This window comes from Pogoniulus pusillus, chromosome 15 (genome assembly GCF_015220805.1).
Source record: "Pogoniulus pusillus isolate bPogPus1 chromosome 15, bPogPus1.pri, whole genome shotgun sequence".
NCBI lineage: Eukaryota > Metazoa > Chordata > Aves > Piciformes > Lybiidae > Pogoniulus > Pogoniulus pusillus.
The window spans coordinates 12,061,345-12,081,241 of NC_087278.1; the positions used below are offsets into that span (position 1 = coordinate 12,061,345).

A 19,897-nucleotide genomic window follows, 5' to 3' on the forward strand; every position below is an offset into this window, starting at 1 on the left:
TCAGCACTCTGCAAGGAAAAGCCAACCTTCCCCAGCTTTTTTCTCCTCATTCACAGCCAAAAACTATATATTAGGGCATACACACCACAGCCCAGCAGTGTTTATCCAAGACTACCACGGGGCCAGAGAAACTGCAGAACACTGCGGGATGCAAAGTTTCCTCCAATTATTCGACTGCTTTGGAAATGCAAATGTGTTCACCATACTTCTGCTGCAACTCCAGCCCCGTTCACTTCCCCCACCTGGGAGCAGTATTTCATAGCAGTGCAATTTAGAAAAGCAGGGTGGCTTTAATTTTAAAGGTTCAGACTCCCGCAGGGCCAGGTGCTACTCCACAGCACTTGAGGACAGAAATATGGTCCTTGACAATGCCTCTTCTCTAATCTTCTTGGGGGTTCCTTTCCAGCTGCTCACTCATGAGCCTGTCCTGAGACCTTTATGATTGCATGAAGTCTCTGTGCTGTTTACACGAGTAAGATCTAGTCATCTAAGGGCTCTGGGAGCAGGCCGTGAATCTGCTGATCCAATGGTATTACCTGTCCCTCCCGGCTCAGCTGCAGTGCCTCCATTCATTCCCATCTCCTGGCAAGCATCACACCTCCCACACATCCTGCAGCATTGATCCCTCCCTGCACTTTCACTTTCATCAGCCCTACAACACCAAAGGAGAATGAGTTCATGTCTGCCTCCTAAGCTCACATCTACCTTTTGAAAGATCCTAGCCCTAACATCCACTACTGCCTTATGACAATGGTAGGAAGAGCCCAGTCCCCAGGTGCCACCTCTGCAAAGCTCCCATCTCTTACGCCGACTGACAGGAGTTCATCCACTCGCCACCACACATGTAGACTTACACCAGGTCTCTGTGACAGTCACCCAGATCAGAATCTGGCCCAAAATTCTGGAACAAGTGGGATGCCATCTAAGACAGTGCTTGTAAACGGCCTGGAACTGACTGGGGTGTGCAAGTCCTTCCTCCATTACCCAGGTCATTTTGGCAGGGGCACAATTACCTGTCCTGATGCCTGTTGATACAAGTGGTCTAGTTTTCTTCCTGTTTCTTACTACTAGCCCCATATTACTTAACTCTAAATAAAATCAAAGTCAACTTATTTTCCTTATCAATGACAAGCCAATAGAATCCTAGGGGGAAACTGCAAATATGCCAAGCACCTATCTTCTCAGCCCCCCAGATAGTCCATGTATTTACCACAGATGCCAACAACCCTCTTACAGTAACATATTATAAAACCTCCTGAGCAATTTCCAGGATCAGTTACACCAAAACCTGGTGTTGCTTACTATGAACTGAGCACAGGAATCCAGGAATTAATTACTATGAAGATGACAGGCACTGCTTGAACTGCCTGAGAAAATGGTCATATCCAGTACGTCATGCTGTGCAACTCCTTCATCACCCACAAACCGTGAAGGTAAGGCAGAGTGATAATTCCAAAGCATCCATTCAGTGTAACAGGTTAAATTAATTAAAATAATGAAGACATCAATACAAGCCTCTACAGCACCAGCAAGGTATCGGAATAAGCACCTGTGTTCCATCCATGCTGCTGAACTGATCCTCACCAACGATGGCACCTTCCTTCTTCCAACCGCTCCCAGAAACATACCACCCACTCATACTATTAAAATGAGCCCACAGCTGCCTTCCTCCAACTCATTTCACCCAATCTGTGGCCTCCTCTCTTCTGTTTTACCAAGAGACAGAGGTACTTTATGAAAAGCAAAGGGAGTCACTGACCACCAGATTATATCCATCTCCTCACAGCCTGCAACAGCAGGATAGATGTCTTGCCTTCTGGGAAAATGGGAAGCTATATGCAGATGGACAGATGTGGTCACAGTGAGCCCACTGAAAGAAACTTCATTGTAGGAAATCCCTGACAGTAAGGACAGATTGAGAGCTGCATGTAAGGCTTCAGCTGGTCTAGCTCTCTATATTGTTTGTGTTTGTTTTCAGGCTGCCCAAATGAAAACCTCTGGCAAAGGCTGGCCAGAGGTAAAGGCTGGCTCTAGGGTAATTCTGACCCCATCTATGTGTCTTTTAAAATCTTTAAAATACTTACCAGGTGCACAACAATTATAATTACAGATTTATATGGAGATAGTGCAGTTAAGTTGCTTTTCGTCAAGAAGAAAACGAAGACAAGAACAAAGGAAGAAAAAAGTCCCTATTTTTTTCTTATGCTCAAGTCTCTTACACTTGGGGTGCAAGAAAACACCCTGCAGCTACACATAGGTCTGCTGACACAGAGGGACAGTCATGACAGCAACACAAAGGGTTGCAACTGGGAGGAGAGCGGGAAAAGCAAGCAGGCACTGATGCACACTATGAAGAACACACGGATCTGAAAGACAAGCACCAGAAAAATCAGCCCACAACAGCAAGCAGCTGCTTGTTTCTCTGCCCAGCAGCTAATGCTAACACTTGGTAAAGCAAGTAAGAGGAGCAGTCCACTGTTTACTGGGCTCCAAGTATCCACCTCGGCCCTTGTGAGCATGCAGAAAGCAAACCAAACTGCCCAGGGACACAAATGGCAGTAGTGCTGCTGCTCCTCATCCCCGCAGCAAGACAGCACATCCTGGCGATGAGCTCCCTCTCTTTGCTTTTTCTGTACAGCCTCTTCTGGGTCAGCAACAGAGCTATTCTGGGTGGAAGCTGTTAGTTTCGGCAAGACTTCTGAAAGGAGTTGCCACTCTTTTTGCACCACACATGGGCCAGAGGAAATCACTCCAGGATGAGGATTTAATTTTCAGCACCCATGCACTCCAGGAAACAGCTCTCTTCTGCCCAGGTGTAACCTAAGTCACAGTATCACCAAGGTTGGAAGAGACCTCATAGATCATCAAGTCCAACCCTTTACCACAGAGCTCAAGGCTAGACCATGGCACCAAGTGCCACGTCCAATCCTGCCTTGAACAGCTCCAGGGACGGCAACTCCACCACCTCCTCGGGCAGCCCATTCACTGACTCTCTCAGTGAAGAACTTTCTCCTCACCTCAAGCCTAAATTTCCCCTGGCATAGCTTGAAGCTGTGTCCTCTCGTTCTGGTGGCCACCTGAGAGAAGAGAACAACCTCCTCCTGGCTACAACCACCCCAATGAGTGTGACTTTGTCTTTTCACTCCTTCATAGGAGAAAAGGTAAGGGGGAGACAATAAAGCTTTCCTCTGGCTTCTGAGAGAACCAGGTCCCTATCCAAAACAAGGAAGAAAAGGCTCTGACTGTAGATATCACCCAGTCAGTGCACCACTCTGGACTATATGGAAGATTTTTTACTGATAACCAACATCATGTTTCAGACACCAGCACACTAACCATGGTGCCTTTTTACCGTCAAGCAGCTATGGAAGAGACAGCATTTGCAGTAGCACTAGAGAAAAATGCAAAGCTGTTCCTAACACTTGTTTGCACTTTGTGTCACCAGCAAAAAAACGGAGCTGAAAGAGTACCTGAAGCTTGTTACCATTAAAACAAACCACACACATACACAGAAATAAAAACACACACACACCAGGAGCTCAATACACTACTGAAATTAAACTGTTATTCCCCTAACATGCTCCTTATATACGCAGTCATCGCAAGCCCAAAGCCTCACTTCCATCAGAAACTGAGTGGTATAGCTGCAGCCCTAAAGTCCCTAGAGAGGCCACAACTCTAAGTGCTATTAAGGTACTTTCCAACATGATGAGGAAAATACTTACATTGGCATATATCATCTTGGTTATTCTAGGTGTTTCTGGTATAACCATTTCTGGGAGTTTTTTTCTTTAAATTCTACTCATAACTGAAATAAATTACATGAATAAAAATCTCCAGAGGGAAACAAACTTTCATGAGCCAGTCAGTCAAACCACAACCTCCCACTGTGTCTCTCCTTCCCAGTTCCACGATCGATCCTCAACCCTCAAAAAGCAATGAAGGTCTACAACAAGCACTTACATTAAGTATCAGTCTGCCTCAGTCCTGCCAACCTACCCCATTCCAGGGGTTCAAGCAACCCACCTCATTCCAGGGAAGAAGCATGGTTTCCCCACTGCCATGATAGTTCCCACTAATATCAATGGCCACAAGTCAGGACCAGGCACAACCTCCTGCCTTTCAGGCAAGTGACTCTCCCTCCCATCTGGAGAGGTAATTAATATACAACTCGTTTGGAGCAGCTGTGGAAGTTTGCTCAGGAGGTTGCTGCATCACTACTAATGTCAACCTCTGGACAAGGGGCTCAAGCACCCAGAAGCAGATGGGAAAATGCAACAGCAAAGACCTCTAAATATAACATACAGACACATATAAGAAACTTCAAACTGCATTCCACTTATTTTACTAGCAAAAACCAAGGTTTGAATATAATTGGGGGGGGGGGGGGGAAGGTTGTCCTTAAAACTGCAGGTAAAAAAAAAGTCCAGGGGAAAGGCATGAAATTCCATTTGTGCCTAAATATTCCTCTATCATCCTAGTTGAAATAAGTTTTTGATTGATTTTTCACGTTGCCCCTAAAGCCATAATAGCACCTTGAATGGTTCTATTACAATACAAAGCAGAGAAGCAACACAGATAACAGTATGCTGTGAATAGTCTCTATGTACACACACATAGGTATACACATATGTATACCTATGTACCAGAACTCAAAAGCATTAATTGATTTAGCAAAGATGCGTATATTGGTGTTGCTAATTTTCTTGGAGTCCCTTGACTTCACCTGAATTAGGAGAAGAGGCTGAGGTTAAACTGAGGTTAGCTGGCACATCAGCCAAGCCTGACCTAATCCTGGGCTTCTTCCTAGCTGTTTTGTCTTCCCCTCTACATAATATTAGGAATGGGAAGAAACCACAGCGACACGGTTGGGCTACAAAGAACTTTTAGTAGCTGTACACAAAGAGAAGGCAGGGTTGTACACATAATGCCTGGCTCCTTGGCTGTCTCCCTTGTGGCTTCTGTCCTTCTCACTGTGAGTCCTGTCACGTAAGGAGACCCCAAAGACCAAAACAGTAACAGACCATTTTCTAAACTCTGTATTAAAGTAAGTGTTGTCTAATACCAATCCTCCATCTGTTAAATGGGAACTTATTATATAATAATACAGTGTCGGTGACTTTGAGCTCCTTGGATCTACCATCCAAGCATCCCCTGTGAAAATAAAATACATGGACTTACTTCTACAATTTACACTGTATCTAATACCCGAGGAAAGTTCCTAGTCATCTCAAATCTGGCTCTCAGATTTGGCCTAAAAGTAGGAGGCTGATGAGCAATAAAGAAACTCAAATAATGTAGCTTAAACCACAGAGGTGCCAGCTTTTACTGCCTTTCATTGAGTACACAATATTTTGCTCCCACTACTTCAAGGGAAATAATGCTCCACACAACTGTTATAGGATGTAAAATGTGTACTATGCTGTTCAGATGGAGCTCGTAATTGAAACACTCAAGCACCACTGAAATCCCAAACGTAAAGTTTTTAATTTTCATTCAACCATGACATTAAAATTCTGGTTGTGCAGAGAGAGGAAAAAAAATTACTACCTCAGAGTGCTTTTAAGGTCTATTCTTCCAGATGTAGTAACTGAGACAAGCTCAGCCAAGATGCCAGCAGCTGCTGGCATACTCCAGCAACGCACTCCCAGCGCCACTGCCTGCTTCACCTTTGTCATCCCTACCCCCATCCCACGCAAGGGGTTATCAAAAGGTTTATCAAGGAGATGTGGCCTGCTGCCTTCCATGCACAAACCAGTGCCACCATTTTCACCCATATGTCTTCAACTCTGCAAAAGGAAGGAACAGACACCTGTTGGTGAGCAGGACTCTAGTGGAGGCAGTTGTCTAAGCTCAGGCCAGACCTACTGGAGACAAGCCCAGCAGTCTGAAGCACCCACCAAAAGAACCAGTTGAGACGTACTCTTTGAAGGCATGTGATCATGATTTCTAGTAAGGAGGAGGTTATCCTGCAATCTTATTCAGCAGCTTTCAAGATGACTGGATATGATGCCGGCCTAAAAAACCTCAGCCCAAACCACTGAATGCTTCACACATCTGACCGGGAAGCCCTGAAAAGATAGTTTGTGTCTTGCACATCCTCAGGCTATCTTTCCCAACACTGACATTCACAAACTACACTAGAGCAATCTCAGACTACATCATGCACAAACTCACACTTCCTGCACACTTGCATCCCATGATTTTCACCAGTTGTCTCTTTCACTGTCACAATGGAATTTAAGACACTCAGTTTAGCCTGGAAGATCTTAAGGTTTGACATTTGCCTGCCAGGGAGACACCATTTATCCCCCCCAAAAACTGCCTGCAGATAAAGTACTGATAGGAGGTTTGCTTTCTTTACTGCTTCTTTCTCCCACTTCACTCAAATCATGTTAGCCATAGTACCTTCAGAAAGTACCCTGCCAGCACTACCACTTTCATCCACATCTGATGGACCAAATGCATGGATTTCAGTGCCTGTGAGTCCACACGCCACCCAGGTGGGGAACTGCACCTTAATTTATTGAACCTCCAGAGCACAAGACCTGTTTCTTCTCTTGGAGTAGTGCAAAGACACAATGAGATGTCTGCTACTTATTAAATTGCTTTACCACAGTGTTTCAAGTACCAAGTACAGAGGAAGGATGAACCTGTGGTTCTACCACTATACAGATGTAGCTTCCAGCAGTCCTAGCCTCTTGCCACAGATCGGCCAAATAGTTTCGAGCAGGTCAAATAATCTCTTGCATCAGATTTCTCCACCTTTTAAGTTCCTGGGAAGGAAACATTTGCATGGAGCACTCAGACATCAAAATGGTGAGGCCTATATAAACAGATACATATCTCACAGGTGAGCAGACAGGCAGATGTGTCTAATGCTTTATTACGGCTGTTTTAGCTACCATGAAAGTACTTAAGAGCACAAAACCTAACCCTGGATTAAATCTAAATAAATGTAAGCAGCAAGAATAAATGGCTTTTACTATTAGAAGGTCTGACTTTTGCTTGCACCTGTAACTCTAAAGTATTTATAACCAGATACCAAACTACTAAAAAACACTACAAAGGCAAACAGTGTCACAGCCTTTTACATAGAAAGCACAGTGACACAGGAAGAGATGAAAACAAAATGGACAACTTGCTAAGGTCTCATTCAAACAGCTCAGAAAAATGCCATTTGCTCAACTGAAGGCTGAGCTACCAAGACCTGTGCCAGGTAAAGCTACAACAAAATGGAGGCAAAAACTTCAAATTGTGTCCCTGAAAGGGAGATAAATGAAGCTCAGAATGAAGTGAATTTAAAACCACCGAGCTGATACAGAGGGACTTGAGAGCCACAAAACAAAATGAAAGGCTCAGTGGCAGCCTGCACAGCCAGTGCTGCAATGTCAGAAACACAACACGGTGCCATCTGAAACCTACAGGCACAGCAGTAGCACTCGAGGTAAAAAGCAGCAGTGCCACTCCCGGGGAAGACGTGGCTGTTTGCAACAGTGCTAGAATAAAGCGCAAGGCTCCTGCAACACATGCCACGCACAGCAGATGCATTTTGAGGGTTCAGCTGAGCCTCTGGGGAGGACATCCACATCTAGAGTAACAGTGCTCGAGGAATGTAACGGAGCCGCATCTATGCACACCGAGGAGGAGGGTTAGCCCCCTTCTTTTGCTCCTGCCTGGCATTCTCCTTTGGGTCTTCTGGGAGCAAAACGTGTCTTAGCACAATAGATAATTAGCTGTAGCGCATCTTCCGCGGCTGTAACAACTTAACAGGGCTTATCTTTAGATCTCATCTACGCTTCCAGTTATCCTTGTTCTCCCAGTTCCCTTTTCCTTCCCAGTATTTGCATCTCAGGTTGACAGGCATTTTGTATTTAAACTTAACAAAAGTGTCTGCATGTGCCTGTGCACGCTTAGGAGACCGTAGGAAGAAAACCATCCGATTTTAACTCCAACTCCCTCAGATGCCGCTTGGTCCATTTTCCCTTTCCTGACAAACAGAGGGAGCTGAAATAAGAAACGTCAACTTTGGGATCTTGCTCTACCCAAGGATAACCCATTACAAATATTGGGCTTTTCATTTTAAAAGAAAGAAAAAAATCCCGAGGAAGTTGATGCATCACCGTGTTGCATCTGTGTCAAGCTCTGGATAAACAAGCAGCAACATGAATGAAATCTGTCCAGAAAGACTGCATTTCAGCGCCAACCACGCAATCTCGGGCCAAACCACTGCATATGCAACAAAGTTTGATCTCGCTTGCTAGCGCTCAGCTGCATTTCTGCCATTTCCTATGGAAAACTGAGGCTCTGAACGCTACCACCTCGCCGACACTCCTGCCAGCTGCCCTGCACACACACAACCTCCCGCAGTAAGCAGCCCCGGTAGAGCCAGAGTGCGACGCTCGGCAGTTCCCGAGCTCCGGGCCGGGTACCGCCGAGTAGGAGCAACCCCTCCGCGCTGTCCGTTCCTCCATCCCAGCACATCCCAGCGGCACGGTCCCGCCGCACTCCCGCACATTCCCGGCGGCAGGTGCTGCGGCCCGCCCTGCGCCCGGGGTAAACAGACCGGCGCCCACTCGCCGCCGGGGGAATCTCGCCCCGGCGCAACAGGTGGTCGGCGGCGCCCAGTCCCGCCCCGCGGCAGCACTCACCACTAGCATTCTTGCCGCAGATGAGGTGCTGGTAAGGCTGCAGCAAGCCCCAGAGCTCGGGGTCGTTGTTGACAGTCTGTTCCAGCGACTCCAGGGTGAACCGGGGTGCCTCGCCGCCCTCCTTCTCCTTCTCCGCCGCGCCGCCGGTGGCTGCGGCCGGGGGGCGGCCGGGCGGCGGGAGCGGGGCGGCGGGGCCGGCCAGCACCCGGGCGTGGATGTCGCGGAAGAGGCTTTCGGTGCCGGCGGTGAGGTAGATGGCGGCGTGCTCGTGGATGCGCAGGGCCACGCGGCTGTCCACCATCCAGCGGTAGAACTTGCCCACGGAGAAGGTCAGCCCGCACCGCGCAGACTTGCCGCGGCTGAAGCGGTCGCCGCCGCTGCTGCTCATGTTGTAGAGGGAGAGAGCACTGAGGGCGGCCGCTGTACAACGGGCAGCCAGCGTCCAGCCCAGGACGATCTCCATGGCGCTCCGCACCTCGTGCTTCGTACACTTTGCAAAGCGAAGGCTTAAGCGCTGCGCCTCCCGGGCGATGCGCACCAGCGCCCGGCTCACCAGCGTCGAGAGCCGCGCCGCCGCATCCCGGCTGCCGGGGCTGGCGGCGGCGGTGGTGCCCGGCGCCCGCGGCTCCCGGCGCGGCGGCGGCAGCAGCAGCGCCTCCACCTCCTCCAGGCTCCAGGGGACCTCCTCAAGGTCGGGCAGGAGCCGAGCGCACTGCTGCCCCGCGCAGTCCAGCACCTCGGAGTCTTCCGCTAGGACGGTGTTGACAGTGTCGAAGCTGTTGTGCCGACTGTGCATGGAGTCAGTTAAGTGCGGCCAGCAGCTTCCTCCATAGGGGTACGCGGGGTGCGAATCCGAGCAGCACAGCGACAAGTTGGAAGAGCGTACCGAGTCCGCCGCGCCACCATACCCTGAGTCCAGCGTCAAGTCTTCCAGCGTCCTCACCGCCGTCTTACCTCTCCGGGCCATCACTGCACTTCATGCTGCACCCGCGGGACCCGGGCGGGGAGCGGCTTACAGGAAAGCGGAGGTGGACAGAACAGCGAGGGGGCGCGGCGAAACCCGCCGGCCGCTCCGCTTCGCCGCGCCGGCCGCAGCGTGCTGCCGCCCTGTTCCACCAGACACCCGTGAAGCGGCAGTACTGCCAGTACCCTGCTGCCGGTCACGGCTCGTCTCCCGCTCCTGCACTGCGCCTCACCGCCGGCCCGACACCGCACCGCAGCGCAGCGCCGGCCAGGCGGCGCGGGGGGGCGGTACGATGCAAAGTGACTCCGTCTCAGTGCCAATGAGGTTGCGAGGGGGGCGGGGTCATGCAAATAAGTGTTCCCGGCAGCCAATGGGGCCGTGCCCTGCCTCTGGCGGTACCGCCCGTCGCCCCCGCGGGGCGCGGAGCAGCGGCGGGAGGGGGGAGCGGTGCCGCCCGGGGCGGCTCAGCGGCTGGCCCTGGCGCGTCCCGGTCCTGCCCGCGGCTCCCGGGGGTGCAGCACCCTGCCGCCAGCGCCCGGCCCCCGCGTGTCCGCGTCCTGCGCGCAGGCAAGACCTCGCCGTCCAGTCCCGAAGGCGGAGATTTTGTGCGCTGCGAAATAAAGACACGTTAATCCGGCGTCTCGCCAGCGGCGTTGTTGGCAGCCGGGTGCGGAGCGAGGGTCAGGCTGGCGAGCGGGCTGCCGTGTCCCCCACGCACCCCACCTCTATCCCTCCCTGCTGGGAACAGCAAGGTCTGTTACACGCACCACCACCGTTCCTGCGTCACCTAAACTGGATTCCCGATCCAGCCCTCACTGGTTTTTCACACCGGCAGTTTCCTGGTGTTGGTGTAAACAAGTGGAGGGCACCACGGGCACAGAGACAAATAGCATAAGACAGTCAAGATGTTTTGAAAGCGAGCAGAAACTGCCACGTAAGAATACCAGGCATCACTCGAGTTAGGAAGAGCAATTTCCAAATAATTAAATCTAATAAGGCTTCAGACATCCTTGAAATTAACCCCCTCAGTGGCATAAAATATTTGACAAGTAAGATTTGTGTTGGGCTGAGGATGTATTTCCCATGCACCTTAAGATTCATTGTTCAATATTTGGACAATTTATCCCCACCTTGAGTATTTTAATCTTACGTTGCTAGGCTTTAGTTTTATTAGGAGTTGCCTGGCTAATATCCCAAGCAACAGACTGAAAATGTATATGCTGGTATATCCCAGTTTTAAAGAAATGCTATATCATTTTAAGTGTAAAATACCAGCAAAATTCTATCCCTTTAAGAATAAAAGCCTAGCAAACATATTTCCCTATCATGCCAATAGAGGCAGCCAAAGTTCTTGAGCAAACAAGGAGAGTCATGGAAGAGATTTCCCGTCCAAGTGAACAAAGCCTGACAACTCTTCAACGTAAACTTCCTATAGGAAAGGCACAAACGCAGCTACAGGTACACTCATTCATGAAACAGGTTGAGGAAAACTATGACACCACCAAATCCAGGGGATTATCTTCCAGATTACGTCAAGTGCTATCAGAAACTGGTTTCTCAAGTGTAGCCTTGCTTCTTCCACAAAATGTTCTGTGCATGGTAGGCTTCCACTAAAATCCTAAATGCCACCAGATAGTGATGGAAAATAGCAAAGCTGAGGGCAGGAGCAATCTGAACTAGAGCCACAGTCATGCTGCCAGTAAGAAACTGAGGCCTATACTGCCAGCAGCAGATAATCTTTGGAAGGGATCATAAAAGAGCAGAGCGTAGCAGAGAGGAAAATCTCTGATGGACTGTTTGACGATCAAGCTGTACATCTCCCAGTAGAGCCCTCTGGTGTCTTCAGCATTTCAGTGCAGTGGCTGCTGAAATTTACATTCCTATCCAGGAGAGGAAAAGCTCCACCAGGACCAAACCTGTCAAGGCAGTTATTTTTCTAACAAATTCCATTCAAACGACTCTGTGCCTACCTTTTCACAGTGTGCTGCAACTGCTCACACTGAGCACATGTGACAGCAGGTCAAACTCGGAGAAAGCCCAAGTTCAAGAGGTTGTCTAGTTAATGTTTTTTTACACTTCACAGAGACAGAAGCTAGGTGTCCAGGCAGGATGGAGCAAGTGAGTCGGGTGTTTTGTTCACCAGCCTTTGTAAAAAACGGTGCTTCAGAGATCGACAGCAGCATTAGGTGTTGCACCATTGTTAGGCTACAACACTAACCATGCATTGCAATGAGCAAGAGAAATGAGAAGTGGATGGTTGTCTCAGGCTGTGCAGGCCCTGACATTCATATTGCTGACTCCGAGGCAGTTTTTAGTTCAAAAGAGATTTGAGTTTGGTTGCTTTTGTTTGTTTGTTTTAATTTGGAAAGCAAAGTGTCAGGCTTTACTAGAGATCACATAGTTGCAAAGAGATATGCATCACCTTGCACTTGGCAGTTTGATTCTTGGTCATGCTGCCAGTTTGGAACATGTTGCAACACTTAAACACACCAAAGGCATGTCAGCAGCACTGGGATGGTTTAAACCTTCAAATGTGGCAGCAAGAGCTGACTCAGTTCTTCAGAAAACTAATTACCCTCTCATTGAAAGGCCTGGAAGCTCAAATCAGTCCAGAGTGGCCATTCTGGGTGTCTGACGATTTTTCAGTACCTGAAGGATCTTGCCTGCTCAGGGATGGATAACCTGGCTACTGCATAATGGAGTGAGCTTCAGCATGAGTTGAAAGGGCATCTGAAAATGCTTCTGAGACAGGGTGTCTTAGTTCTTCAACTGCCCTGGGAAAAGAAGTGATCAAACAGTTTAGAGAAAAATAAACCCCTGCAATATGTCCAGTGCGCAAACAGGGAGAGATCTGGATACAGTCCTCAGCTTTGATCCAGAAAAAGGCATCACACCTCTCCTGATCTAGGCTGAAAGGCAGGTGTTTGGAGCTATACCCCACTCTGCAAGCCTTAAAACCGTGGTCTATAAGAGGAAAACATCCACTGAAGAGAACAAAGTCCCTTTATATCTCAAAGGCTAGGGGTAAACAATTTTCAGCTTGTTGGGGACATGAACATCAATTATCCTCACAGAATTCAGGCAGGGACTGATTAAGTACCATTCCAGGATGATAAGTGCCAGCAAAAAATCTAAAAGAGGGAAATTGAACCACATTTTAGAAAGGTGCTCAGGGCAAATTTAAGTGAATGGGAAGCTGACATTTGTATGGGCAGAGCGGTAAGTGTCTCAATTCTTTCCCTCCCCGCCCAGTTAACTGCCTGCAAATGGCATCTTCTTGAGAGCTATAGGGAATAACGTGACAGCTGCCAGATAGAACAGGAATGTTCCTAGAATCAGGCCACTTCATGTAATTTCTGTATTCAGAATTCAATGCGCGATGCTGCAATAACAGCTCAGATCACAAGCAGCATTCATAGGATCTCTCAGTGCTATCTCCAGCAGCCAGGAACAAGCACCGAGGCTTGTGAGGACCTGGCTTATATTGCTGGGAAGTTGAAATGCTAATGTTTCTAATCACAGGGGGTTAATTTACAAAGCAAGGCTGTAATCCTGTACCTGTAAAGCAGGCGTGAAATGCATATCCCTGGCAGAGGAGCCTTTGAGGCTGCAGCATGTGTACCGTCTGCTACGAAGAAGATGCCCATCAAAAAACGAACTAAGCATTACTATCGGGTACATCGTCCCTGCAGAGACATTAGGTGGCTGCTGCCAACTGTTTAGGCAAGCGGCTCAGGGAGATGACTCTGTGTTGCTCCTCAAACACATACACCACCAAAAAGAGTGGGGATGAGTGATGCAATGCGGCCACCTGCTCACTATCTGGAAGGAAAGCACTGATGGTGGGAAAGGACACATGGTGGCTGGGTGCTATCACCTGGTTTTCCTTCGATAAATTTCATCCTGCTGATTTCAGCAACTAGCTGCATTAGGACCCTCAGCAAGAGCTATTACCCCATGGAGTGGCAAGGTTCAGTAGCTCAGCTCAGCTGCTCCTTTTTCAGACACTAAGGAAAATGGCTGTCCCTGAACTCCAGCTGGCTGCTGCTCAGCCAGAGCTAGCCACCCAGCTGTCCTCCTCTGCTATGCAAAAGCAGTAGCATCTATTTCCCACTGTGCTCAAAACTTTCCCAAACTTCCTCACTGCAGTCCCCATGCCTCCCTGTGCTGAGAGTAGATGTTCATTAGAGCTGTGTAGCCTCATGCCTGGCATAGAGGAAAGCAGTTACATGGGATTTCTCTGAAGCCACTAACCAGGGATGCTCAGAGAAACTGCCAGCCAAAATCAAATCTCACCACATATAATGAAGCTGTAGGCTCATGGCCATAATACGCTTTGGAAGCCAAGTCCATAAAGGATTTCAGAAACAGATGTGACAAGTTCATAGTGGCCACTGGTAGCTACTAAACACAATGATGCACAAGCAGCCTTCATCTCAGAAAGTTTCTCAGAAGCTGTTTGCCAGAAATTGGTAAATTATGTCAAAGGAAGGAGCACTTGTAACCCCTTGGCTCCTCATGTATCTGTCATTGGTGGCTGTGGGAGACAAGATGCTGCACTGCAGAGACAAGACCAGAGCCCCTGAGACAATTCTTTGGTTTAAGTCCTGACTCCCACGCCAGCCAAATGCATTACCACAAGTTATCAAGTTCAGCTTGGTTCAGAGGTCTCCACAGCAAACACAGCAGTACTTACTATCTTCACAAGATATTGGATCGTGTCCTTTGTTTCAAGGAATGATCAGCTGTAACTTCTACATGAATCCTGATAGGTTTTAATCTCTTCTTTTCCTAAAACTGCCCATGATGAAGACTACAATTTCCCTGGATGAACTGTTTCAGTCCAAATACTTTCACTGCTTGAAACAGCCATTCTAACATCTAACATAACCTTTACTTTGCTACAAACACAAAGAATAAAATCATGCTTCCAAACCTTTTTAGAGAACTGAACTGGAATATTTTATCTTTGGACTAAAACCATATAGAATGCACACATCTGCTGGCTGGAAGTCAACTGTATAGGTGCTTCTCATAGTTCACTGTACCACTCTGCAAAGTGTAACAGTGTTTGCATGCTTTATGTGCACCAAGATTGTGCCAAGATTCATACCATATTTTGATCAGAATCAAAAGAAACAGAAACAGCAGGCTTCCTGGTGGATGGAGACAAGGAAAGACTGTTCAGCCAGCAGTAATTTCCATTCCCACCCAAGACACAACAAGCCTGCATAGAGCATATATGTGCATGCATATGTGACAAAACAATTTACAGGTGAAATCTAAAGCCACAAATATGCTTGAGGTCAGCAGCGGCTGTTGCATTAGCCAGCCCTCCACTCTGCTTGGGAAGATCTCCAGAATGAAAATGGTTTAAGCTACTCTACCATTTTAGGTAATTGCTCCTCTCTATCACCACTGAAGTTGTCTTCTAAGAACAACAGTTTTGTCTCCTCAAGGAGCAGGGTGCTCAAAGACTTGTTGGGTGCTTACAGGGGCTCAGCCCCACAATTAGGCAACCAGACTTGCTGCATCCTGGTGCCACGAGGAGGTGACAAAGCTGGGTCTGGCACTCGCTCAGCCCCCGGTGTGCCATGCAGTACATCTGCTCTCCCCTGGGCAGTCATATTCGTTAGTCCTTGTTTACAATTTAAGAGTCAGTCCTGATTTTAAAAGAAAATAAGTTATTTGAGTGACTTTAAATATGACTCTTCATGGTACTGTACTCCACACCGTGTGATTTTAGGAGGTACACGTTCTACAATATGACCTTTCCCTCCAGCAAGTGCATTAAGGGAAGAGTGGGAGAAGGACGTGAGCCATGCTCTCTGCTTCTCCCACTCATAGGGATTTCTTTTAAAACAGGACTACAGAAGGTTACCTTGAAATCCATTTACACCTCTGCCTCTTGCCAGTACTTAGGGCTTATTTGCACTTCTGCTCTTAAAAAAAGCCTATCAGTTAAGCCTATTCCCAGACAGTTGCTGTCTGCTGAAGCCTCAGGTAAAGACTTTCTCAGTTTCCTCAATATAATGTTTCAGTGTTTTGTCAAGGGGGCATTTGCACAGACAAACGAACTTACTATGCCCTTAGGGGACATCTGTACCATAAGAACACATCCCCACCATGCATGCCACTATGGCTGAGGTCCTTCTCAAAGTCCTGCCGCTGTGGCCTCCTTTGTTCTACAGAGTTCACTCAGTATCACTTCAACTCCTTGGTGGGTGAGCCCCAAAAACAAGGAGCCCCGGGCTGCAGGTAAACCGGCATCATCTCAGCAGTGAGCAGCTGTTGCATCACCACCTTCCAGCCCAGGTCCGGAAGAAGGGACTTTGCACAGAGGTTCCCTTCTTCATGCCTTTCTTGTTTAAGCAAGAATAACTGGGGAGGGCATTAATGAGCCACCAGCCTACACAATTATGAAGCAGAATTAAGACAAGAATAACACAATTCCCTAATATTAGGTAAGTGCTTTCTATTTGTAGGCAAAGCACTAGAAAAGCACATAAAAGGAGCAATTTGAATATTAAGAGGGTATTTTCTTCTAATAATTCATCCTTTTAAAATAAGAAAACAAAACCTAGATATTTTAGTATGAGGTAATATTTAAGGAACTGAGCAGTATTGTGCTGTTCTCTTTCCTTTGTCCTAGCACTTGCAACTACTTCTATGTATTTTCCCTCATAGTTCCTTTCACAAACTGATCAAAGCTCTGTTGTTTTGGTTTTGTTTGGGTTTTTTTTTCAAGCATGACAGCATTTTGCTCATTCCTTGACTGACCAAAAGTATTTCTGAAATGCCTAAAAATAAATTAGCAGAAAGGGAAAAAAAAACCAGCTTGCATCAAACCTAATAAGAACTAACTCCAGAAAAAACTCATATTGGTGCCAGTGCTTTTCCTTGCAGAGAGATATTACATCACTGCAGTCTACCAAGTTGATCAACAAACTCTGCCATGACACATGGGGGAGATGACAAGTCTTTCTTTCTGAAAGTTTGCCTTAAAAAGTAAAATGAAAAAATCAAATTGCAAATATAGCAACATATAATGTGAACAGCTCTTTTCTTCAAACAAAAAAACATTCTTTGAAGAGTAACAGTAGAAAGCACAAGGTGATGAGAACTGACATTTAGCAGCTCTAGCATGAGGTGTGTTTCATGACCTGTTTCATCAACCCATGAGGCCCAGTGTAGCACAGCATGGTCCAGCACAGGTACTCCAGTGACCAGGAAATGGAGAGTACAGCAGGATGGGAAGGGAAAGGTCACCTCACTGCTTCAGAGAATGCAGTTGCAGGAGGCTACATCTAGTTTAATAAAATCAAGAACTTGCTCAGTGAGCGTGGTTGACTTCATATGGGAGCAGACATCTCCTACAAACCTGCATTAGATGCTGAATTGAGTAACTGTGTTTTCAGGAACTGAAAAGTTATTATAGATCCAAAATACAACTATATGAATCATGGAATCAACCAGGTTGGAAGAGACCTCCAAGATCATCCAGTCCAACCTATCCCCCATCCCTAGCCAGTCAACCAGACCATGGCACTAAGTGCCTCATCCAGGCTTTTCTTGAACACCTCCAGGGATGGAGACTCCACCACCTCCCTGGGCAGCCCATTCCAATGCCAATCACTCTCTCTGAGAAGAACTTCCTCCTAACATCCAGCCTATACTTCCCCCAGCACAACTTGAGACTGTGTCCCCTTGTTCTGTTGCTGGTTGCCTGTGAGAAGAGACCAACTCCCACCTGGCTACAGCCTCCCTTCAGGTAGTTGTAGACAGCAATGAGGTCACCCCTGAGCCTTCTCTTCTCTAGGCTAAACAGTCCCAGCTCCCTCAGCCTTTCCTCATAGGGCTGAAGGCTTCTCATAGGGTGAAGGTGTGAGCAAATCATCAAATATATGTGGAAAATCTCTGCCCCATAACCTCTTTTCTTTCCCTCCCATTGCTGGGACTAGACAAACTGTTTATACTCTGCACAGGGATTATGCTTTATCTCCTTTATCCAGCCAGCAAGCCACTGCATTTTCATGTACTTTAAGAAATATGACCTACTAAACTGCTTCTTCCAGTTTTTGTAATTTGAAGTATTTCTTGCATTTGCAGATGCCCAAAGGCTCGGGAAGCAAGCACTAAAGAAGCAAGAGAAAGGACTAGGAGCCGTTTCTGCTTCGTATCACAAGCTCCCAAATGACCTGCATCTCATTTCGAAACCTGCCGAAGCACCTTTCTAAACAAGCAACTTTTTCTCCCTTTAGAGCCCCCTGTTGGATACGTTAATTTACTTTGATGCCAGGCACGCAATGATGTCAGCTACAAAAGCAAATACATTTTCTAGTACCCGAAGCAGGGGCTGGGTAGGGCTCCCACTTGCCAACTGCTGGATGCTGAAGGAAACTCTAAACACAGGATGGGGCTCACCCCAGGCCTGGGAGGAGGTGTGGGTTAAGCACACACAGAGTTTTATCCTGTAGTTACAAAGGCTGTGGAAGGGAAAAGCTAATGACACACTTCGCTGGTGCTCCTGAGCAGGGCTTGTGTGCAAGGAAAGTAAGTGCCCATAAGTAGCTGTTAAGCATATGCTGCAAACATGGTACAGGCTGGGTGGGGCCCAGATTGTAAGCACAGATGGTTTAAGTTCTATTAAAGACTAATGTGCAGTGATCTTTTGTGGTTTGGAATTTTGGTGAGGGGTTTTGGGTGGTTGTTTTTAGTTTGTTTTTCAACTGGGTTTAAGGCAGTAAGACATCCTCTCTACAGACTCCCCTGGTGCAGCCTGTTTATCCCCTAGCACTGAAACTCTGTGATGTTGGTGACAGACCATTGCTTTCCTCTGGCTTCAGATCTTAATTTCAGCTTGGGGTAGGAAATCTCTGTGTTCTTGCACCTCGTCGCAGTGCTGTGGATGGGCTGGGAGGGACAGAGTTGACAAATGTGGCCATGGCGAGCTCCCAAACACCCTTGGACTCGATGAGAGAGGAGATGTGGCCACCGGAGGACACAGCTGCAGGAGAGGTGAGGATGCAGTACGTCAGTGGAGAAAGAAGCTGCCAGGGCAGATATCGCAGATACCAGTAAGACTTCAGCCAAATCTCAGTGACAGAATTTCCGACTGGATATTAGGAACAAGTTCTTTACCATGAGGGTAGTGGAATACTGAAACAGATTACTCAGGAAAGGGGCTGTGGCCCTATCCCAGTAGATATTCACAGTGAGGCTCGACAGGGCTCTGGGCAACCTGATTTGGTTGAGGATGCCCCTGCTTACTGCAGAGGGACTTGGACTAGGTGACCTTTGTAGGTCCCTTCCAACCCAGACCATTCTATGATTCTATAATACAAGACAAGTGAGGAAGAGAAGACACAGACACTTCCCTTTTGCATCCACCTCCACATAACTGGGCATTTTTTGGAAAGCCACATGGTCTGTATCCATGAGCAGCCATGTGTTGTTGTTTAGATACTCTCTCCCAGGCCGTGGGTCTCCAGGGTGAGCACTGACTTCAGACACAAAAGCAGCTGACCCTGTGCAGTCCAAGGGGAAGAGAGGGCTCATTTTAGCAACATGACCAGGATGCACCATCCAGAACCCTGCTCTGGGCTTCCAGTGACCCAGATTCTCTCCCTATAGTCCTATCACTGCTGTGATGCTCATGGACAAATCACTTTGTGTCTCTGCACCTTTATTTTCCAGCTGTAAAATGGAGACAATTATATTGACCTTCTTAATAAAACACCTTGCAAATGCTAGACAACAGCTAAGTACTATTGTGATTATTGTATAAAACAATCCATTAGAGCTTCTGGGCACAGGAGAAGAAACGAGTGATGGCTGGAGTCCACACAAACACTACGTTAGATCAACGCAGGCACTGTTACAATGTTGATCTGGTCTCCTAGTGAGTGTTCCCACAAATCTGCATGGGGATGAGAAATCCAAACATCTCTTGGCTGACAACTGACTGAAGGTACCCTATAAGGAAGAAGAAAAACTAATCCCGTTGCACAAACCAAACTACATAGCTCCTGCTTTGATCATAGAAGAAAGTTTTTTGGCTGAGTTTTCTGCACATGAAGAGAATTGTTTTCAGTTTGTTATGGGGGGTATTTTTGCAGATCAGCCATCTGAGTTTGATACAAAGAAAGCACCCTACCAATACATTTAAATGTTTAACACCATGTCAAAGCAAAGCACTCATCAGCTTTAAAAATGAATAACTGTCTGGGAACAAAAGCACTGTCCCACTTGCTAACAATGGGAAAGAAAAATCCCAAACTTA

The 19,897-nt window shown here is 47.4% G+C and overlaps 1 protein-coding gene across 4 annotated transcripts in view; it reads right to left on the reverse strand.

Moving 5' to 3' along the window:
• The window catches only part of ABTB3 (ankyrin repeat and BTB domain containing 3), a 189,885-nt gene extending 179,771 nt beyond the window's left edge, over positions 1-10,114 (reverse strand). The window contains exon 1 of one of the 4 annotated variants that reach the window (XM_064155384.1): positions 8,652-10,114. In XM_064155384.1, the coding sequence (XP_064011454.1) occupies positions 8,652-9,618 (967 nt within the window). In that variant the 5' untranslated portion in view covers positions 9,619-10,114. Of the gene's footprint in view, positions 1-3,963; positions 4,160-8,651 lie in introns of those variants that run through there. The other 3 variants (XM_064155385.1, XM_064155387.1, XM_064155386.1) reach the window with 3 other exon arrangements.
• Positions 10,115-19,897: the final 9,783 nt, after the last annotated feature.